The sequence below is a fragment of the Octodon degus genome, unplaced genomic scaffold (assembly GCF_000260255.1).
Source record: "Octodon degus isolate 3935 unplaced genomic scaffold, OctDeg1.0 scaffold00322, whole genome shotgun sequence".
In the NCBI taxonomy this organism is placed as follows: Eukaryota; Metazoa; Chordata; class Mammalia; order Rodentia; family Octodontidae; genus Octodon; species Octodon degus.
The window spans coordinates 1,269,687-1,277,527 of record NW_004524898.1 but is presented as its reverse complement, the minus strand read 5'-3'; the positions used below and the strand labels follow the sequence as shown (position 1 = coordinate 1,277,527).

At 37.6% G+C, this 7,841-nt stretch overlaps 1 protein-coding gene across 1 annotated transcript; it reads left to right on the top strand.

The window, feature by feature from the left end:
- Positions 1-6,466: 6,466 nt before the first annotated feature.
- LOC101561660 (olfactory receptor 2W1) lies at positions 6,467-7,396 on the top strand. The gene has a single exon (XM_004647758.1). It carries the CDS (start codon positions 6,467-6,469, stop codon positions 7,394-7,396), a length of 930 nt encoding a protein of 309 aa, XP_004647815.1.
- Positions 7,397-7,841: the final 445 nt, after the last annotated feature.

Here is a 7,841-nt window from a genome sequence, read left to right as displayed (position 1 = left end):
GAGAGAGAGAGAGAGAGAGAGAGAGAGAGAGAGAGAGAGAGAGTTCTCTGGTTTTTTCTAATCCAATCACAAGAGATTCATCCTCATTGACTCACCTAAACTTATTTATCTTTATAAGCCTCAGATGCAGATACCATCATAAAGGATATTAGAGTTTTTGCATAGAGATTTATGGCATACACATATTCAGTCCATATGCCATCTCACTGGAACTGATTCCAAAAATATTGGGCCTCACAGTTACTGCTTCCTTCAGTGGAAATCTCCAATGCAGGAATCCACAGAAAGTCAGATCCTAGACATTCTTGTTCCTAGATTCTTCTATGCTTGGTAAGTGAAGCCTGAGAAATAAATGAGGGTAGTACCAGACTAACCCATGACGATCTAGTACAGCACGCAAATTGTCAATTTTGACTTTTATTTGCTTGATCAAATTATTTGAACATATGTGAGGGGCATTACTTAAAAATCTTAAAATACTACCTGAATGCTCCATTATCTATTTCTCTTGTCTACTGTTTACATATTTTTTAATTTTATGGATTTTTTAATAAAGAGTACAAAATAGGGGGCCTGCCCATTACTCAGCTGTTTAAATGATTGCTTAAACAAAGCAGTCAGGCCCAGGATGCTGTGGTTCGATCCCCAGATCCTCAAGCCTTGACAGACTTGCCCTGCATCCTGAGCCAGCCAAAAAAAAAATCCTTCTGAACTTTTAAAAAATAAATAAATAAAAAGTAAGTAAATAAATAAATAGAGTACAAAATAATATTAAAACAAAAATTACAAGTGATACAGAAATTCACTTAACAAAGAAATACAACTTTCACAGTATTTGTTGTAATGCATAGTGTTGTATTCCAACCAGTTATTCATATTACCAGATATATACAGGCAAAATTGGAAGAAGAAATAGAAACAAAAAGTATATAAGAAATTAAGAGAAGAAAAAGGGGAAACAATTGAAAAAATGAGATAAAACAAATTAAGCATTATCTGTTCTTTTCCATAGACCAGCAGAAATCCACAGTACAGTTGTCCAAAGTACCCTATTTCCATACATGTATAGCTCTTTGTCCCACTCATAAATTTTCGTATATTTTATTGTGTGCCTGACCTTGTCTGTGAAGATGTATTTTGCTAATCTTAAATGGATAGTTTCTATGATCTAATATTTAGAAATTTAATAATGTACACAAGTGATTTATTTTTGCATATGTTATTTTAATAACATCATTGACATAGGGTATGCATTTGAATATAAGTTTGCACTGGTTCTAGTCCTAAAGCCAGTACTGAACACTCAGAGGCCCTCAGATGTCTAGTCACATGTCTTGTGTGCTTTCCTCAGTCTGCTGCGAGGAATGTTCTGTAGCACACTGATCCCAGAACAAACCAAAATCACCATAGTTGGTACTTGTTTGGATACAGATGCTTTTTTTTTTTTTTTTTTTTTTTGTGGAACCGAGGATTGAACTCAGGCCCTTGCGCTTGCCAGGGAAGCATTTATTCCACTGGGCCATCTCCCCGACCCCTACAGATGCTTATTTTGTGCTAATCAGTTTTGTGATATTTTAAACTAAACTTCTTTACTCATTCTAAGAGCCCTCTAAAATACTAAGACTATTTAAAAAATAATAATAATAAAATAAAATACTAAGACTATCATTACTCTTCCCCTAATTAAAATAAGATATCTGAAAAGCTAAAAGAATGAACAATGTTCCCAATCTGAAACAGCTGACAGAATCATCAGAACATTAGTTCAAAAATTTTGGCTTCCTAATTTGTCCCCCTAACCCTCTCATTTTATGTGGACCTTGCTGGTTATTTTCACACAGATGTAAAACTCTAAATGTCTTATTACTCAGTATCAAGACATGAATCATTAGGCTATCTGTGATTATGAGTTTTATTTGTTGCTAACTTATAACTTTAAATAAATAGAATTGTTATAACTTATCATAAAACAGCTCACAAAAAATCTTAAGATTATCTACTTGTTCCAGAATCCAAAGTTTAAGTAAGTCACTCCTGAGACAACAAACTGCCGTAGACACTGAAATATTTGAATCACACCTCATGATCACCAAGACAACCATGTAAAAATACAATATAAATGTAATCTTCAACATACTGCTCAGAGCTTTGAAGATGAAACACTGGATGTTTCAGAAGCAATGACATAGAACAGGAGTATCAAAGATAACTACTTAAGGTAACTTTTTTCACAGATACAACTCTAAAGTTATCCACCAAATCAATATGTATATTATAAATAAATTTATTTTACAAATTTAAGATATGCTATTATTCTACTGTTGAAAATTGATATTGTTGAATATTAGATTTCATTTATAACATATTCACTACACAGAGAAAAGTATCTTAAAATACATTTTCTGATTTACAGATCTTATAAATTTTCTTCCTTTTCATTGACAACTACAATTATGTCTATTTATGTGGTAGAAAATGATGTTTTGAAGCATGTATTCAGTGTGGAATGGCTAAATATAGCCAAGTTATAACTGCATTATCCCACATAATTCTCAATTTTCAGTTGGAACATGTAACATACAATTTCCTTGCATGTTTTAAGAATACAATATGAAATCAATGGTTATAGTCACTGTACTATACAGCAACTCTCCGTGATGCTGCAGGGACAGTGGAAGCCAGGACAGCCCCATGTGCAGGAGCTTCCCAGACCCAGTATCCATTCTGTGGACTGCGCAAGATCCAGAGGCTGAATGTGGAAACCCTCTCTGCTCAAGGTGAGGCACAGTAGAAGCAGCTCTTGGGAAACTGGGTGCCTGGGTTGGTTCAATAATTTGAAATAGGTAAAAGAAGAAAACTTGATCTTGTTTGGACTGATTTCTTTGAAGTTTGAGAGTAAGTACATTTCTTCAAAACTACTTTTTATCTAATCTATCGAGAATGTTTATTATCTAAAAGAACCTAAAACTATTTTTGACGTGTAATTTCATATATTATAAGCAAACAAAAATATAGGAAAAAACACACATTGATAGGAAAATGAAGAATGGAAATGTTTTGCGCTTGAGAATTGTAAAGCTGATATTTTTAATCTACTTGTGAATCTTACTGTGGATATTAAAAGCATTTGAAGATTTCTTATGTCAGGTTTTTGGGGTTTTTTTTACAATATTTATTTATTTATTTTGTGTCTGTGTGTGGCCAGCTCAGCCCACCAGGGGGCAGGGCTGGCTGGCATGTGGTGCTGGGGGATTGAACCGCAGTCCCTGTGCTTTGCTTAGCTTAGCTTAGCTTGTTCTAAGTAGGTGCTCTAGACCACTGAGCCATATCACCAGCCCCTCTTATGTCAGTTTTAACACACAAAAGAGAAACAGTTATCCTTTCTTGAAATAATATTTATATTCTATTATGATAATTATTAAGAAATAATATCATGGGAAAAATTTTTAAAGAATTTTAGGGGCTGGGGAGATGGCTCAGTAGAATAAGTGCTTCCCTGGCAAGGGCCTAAGCTCGCTCTCCAGTTCCAAAAAAAAAAAATAATTTTAGTTCTTGTTTTACCTGAAGGTGTTTTTTTTTGTTTGGCTATTTCGTTGTTGTTGCTTTGGATTACAGGATCTCGCCTCACAGCTAGGACTCATAGTCCTCCTCCTATCTCAGCCTCCCCAGCACTGGGATTACAGGAGTGCACTAACACACCTGGCTGCAGGGCCAATGAGGTGTGCCCAGGGTTCTGGCTCCTGAAAGGCATACAGTACTGGGGATTGAACTCGGGACCATGTGCTTGTCAGGCAGGCACTTAGGCTTCCGAGCTCTATCCCCAGCCCTGAAGCTGTTTTATTCTTAACTTAGGTTAAATTTCATGTAGCAAAATCAGTTTTGATTTATCAAAATCAATTTGAATTACTCTGTATTTATTTTATTGAGAAACAAATTATTTTGTTATGAAAATCCATCTTAATTTTAAATTCTGGAAAAAATTGTATTCACTTACTATGTTCAGAACCATTTTGATAGAATTCTAATAGTTTGCAACAGTTAGATACTTAAGTTGGCCAACAGCAGAGCCAAAATTTATATCACGATTTTTGAAAAGCTTATTCTAACACTATCACCACATATCACTCTACAAAAACTTATGTGAATTAATGCATTTTATTAGGTTGTAAATGTGTCCAGGTTCAAACCATGGTCACCATTTAATGTCTCTGCTGTGCTCCAGTGCAGCAGTGAGCTGTCATGATAAATAACCAAGGTGATGTTGCTGCATACCCTGCACACAGAGAAAATAAGAATGCTTCCATTTATTTTCAGCAAAATGTTTTTCTCAGTTCATTAAACTACCTTATGAAGTTATTATTATTGACCAAAAGAGATGCACATATCTAACAAATGTAAATCAGTGAGCTTGGAGACAACAGTTTACCTGAGAAAGCATCACCACACTTCATGTCATGACTTTCTCCAATAATTCTAAATGGTCTCGGTCACTCTGTCCTTTCCCCTTGTGATAAGAGCAACAAACACAGAGACCATGCTTCTAGCCACGCTTAATTTCAGAGTCCAGTATGAAGTGGCATTTTCAGGACGCGGTTTGTCCCATGAGGTGAGAAGGTACTACCCTACACAGGGACAGGCCCACGCCAGAGGGCCACTGATCACCTGTCGGTGTACCCAACATGGTCTGAGATGCTCCTAGAACTAGAAGGCCTGGCACCCCTGTAGATGCTGAGCTTATGAGTCCTTCAACAGAGATTAGTTTTAAATTATTTTTCACTAAGCTGAATAAATGCAACATCTGTTACTATGTAGATAAATCCACAGACTTTCTCATTCATCTGTCTCCTCTTATCACTCCATTTAAGTAACTTCACAACATAGTCTTAATAATTTTTCTAAAAAGCTAAGTACAAATTTGAACTTTTTCATCATTATTCATAGCGTAACTTTCCACTGATTAAAAAAAGTGTATTTATTATGTACTTATGTCATGCTTTATGGGATGTTCAGCTGCATTTTATTTGTGTAGAAACAGGTGTGATGTCTGCCTCCTCACAGTTCTTAGACTAGCACTGGAGAGAAGCGTGTTCAGTGCTCACCAACAGGTTGCAGGGTTACGGTTTATCCTCCCTGTAACCCCTGCAAGTGTGCTCGATACGTCCCAAGGCTTCTTTGAACCTCCCAGGTTTACTCTTCACCCTGGCACTGGCATTCCTATCACCCCACATTACGATGAGGAGCTGAGCTCAGCAGTGCTGTGCCCCCTGCCTGGGTCACACAGCTGAAGGGAATGAGATGAATTGAGAATAGAGACTCCTACGCTCTGTGCAACAATGGCCCTCCCCGACAGTGCCCCATCCAGGACGCAGATGCGAAGCATAAAGAAAGGATGGATTACGGTGTGCCTCTTTGGGTAGGAAGCATTTAGGAAGGGATCCACGATGAGGGCAGCTGTGCAGCATGCCGTGAAGGCACCCACAGCTTGGTGGAGCTGACCTCTGGCGAGCTGTGCAGAGAGTAGGTCTGCCAAGGAGCTGAAACCTATGGGGCCTCCCAGGACACACAAGGGCAGAGCATTTCTGAAACAGAGAGGGGAAAGCAGTCTTAAAGTCAGATAAGAGTTCAGAAATAATTTTTCTTCCCATTTACCAGCATTAATGAGAAGGATAGTTGAGGATGGAAGTGGTGAAGAGGACAGGGATGAAGGCCAGATCTCTTGCATGATCGGGAACCTCAAAGTTGCTGTACTAAGATGTGGAGAAAAAGGAGTCCTGTTTCCCTCATTCTGAACTTTAACAAAGATTTAGATGTTGTAGGTGAGTTTGCCAATGAAGGAAGAAAGTATCTTTTTTGAGAAAGAGTATCTATATTAAAATGAGTTAGCTTTATGAAAAATCAGAGTCACATTATTTTCCAAGAAACTAAAACTTACTGGGGGCTGGCAAGATAGATCAGTGGTCTAAAAGGCCAGCATAGACAAGCTTAGGCAGGCACAGGGGACTATGACTTGACCGCCAGCAACACATGCTGCACAGCCCTGCCTTCAGGGCAGGCTGAACAGGCCAAAAGAAGAAAAAAGAAAAAAGAAAAAAATGTACGTGTTTGAGAATGCAGATCCTAAACTTAAAATTGAAATTTCCAAGGTAAAACATGCATCATCACAAAGAAATCAACCAATAATGACAGATTGACAATTATTTATATTGTTATCTATTAATATTTTTCAATTACTAACATACATTCTCTCATTTTATTTCTGTATTCCTTGATATTATAATTCATGGTGACAAATTTTCTTTCCTCTTTTTTCTGTTCATCTTCCTACCTGTCCTTTCTTTTCCTCATCTCCTCCTCTCTTGTCATAATTCTGCTTCTTTCTTCTCTTCCTTCTTCCTTCCTATGTTTTTGTCTCCCTCTTTTTTCTTGTCTGTTTCTCTTCAGTTCAGAGTTTTGGTGTCAAAAAATCATGCACCAGAGCAATTATAGTACTCTATATGGTTTCATTCTGCTTGGCTTCTCTGACCATCCCAACCTGGAGCTGATTCTGTCTGGAGTTGTTACCATCTTCTACTTCGTCACACTAGTGGGCAACTCAGCCATCATTCTTGCCTGTAAAAAGGATTCCTGCCTCCACACACCAATGTACTTTTTCCTCAGGAATCTATCTTTCCTAGACCTGTGTTTCACAACCAGCATTGTCCCTCAGATGCTAGTGAACCTGTGGGGACCTGAGAAGACCATCAGCTATGCAGGCTGCGTGATTCAGCTCTATGTGTACATGTGGCTGGGCTCTGTTGAGTGTCTTCTCCTGGGTGTCATGTCCTATGACCGCTTCACAGCTGTCTGCAAGCCCTTGCATTATTTGGTAATCATGAGCCCACATCTGTGTCTCAGAATGATTGTGGCAGTCTGGAGTATTAGTTTGGTCAATTCTCTTATATTGTGCACACTCACCCTGAACTTGCCTAGATGTGGAAACAAACTTCTGGATCATTTCCTGTGTGAATTGCCCGCTATGGTCAAGATAGCTTGTGTAGACACCACAACAGTTGAAATGTCTGTTTTTGCCTTGGGTATAGTCATTGTCCTCACACCCTTGACCCTTATTCTTATTTCCTATGGATTCATTGGCAAAGCTGTGGTGGGAATGAAGTCAAAAGCAGGACAAAGAAAAGCAATGAATACCTGTGGATCTCATCTCAGTGTAGTGACCATATTCTACGGCACTATTATCTACATGTACCTGCAGCCAGGTAGCAGTGCCTCCAAAGACCAGGGAAAGTTTGTCACACTCTTTTATACCATCATCACTCCAAGTCTCAATCCTCTCATTTACACCCTGAGGAACAAAGACATGAAGAATGCACTGAAGAAGCTGGTGGGCTTTTCACTGTGAATCTGCAAAAAAGAAGAGGACCTGGAGTCGACCAAGAACTAATAGAGTGAATAGGACAGTGGCATGTTTTCTCATTTTCTTTATTTTTGACTGGTATAAGTAATCCTTACATCACAAACTTGAATTAACATAATAATTATTCTACATAAATGCTGTAATGTAGGCATTGGTTTAATAATCCTACTTAGATTTTATGCCTCAAATCAATGGCTTATCTCAGGGGAAAAGGTCATAAGTGATTTTTAGTTTTGCTTGACCTATGACAGAGTATGTAAACATATATAAGTACATTTGCTTTATTTAAAATTCTCTTAATATTGTTTTGCTTACTCATGCTATTTTATTTTATTTAGCTGTTTTGTTTTATACTCTGGATTAAGCCCAGGGTCTTTATACTCAGTTACAACCTCAACATATATTTAATTTTTTTTTTTTTTTTTTTTTT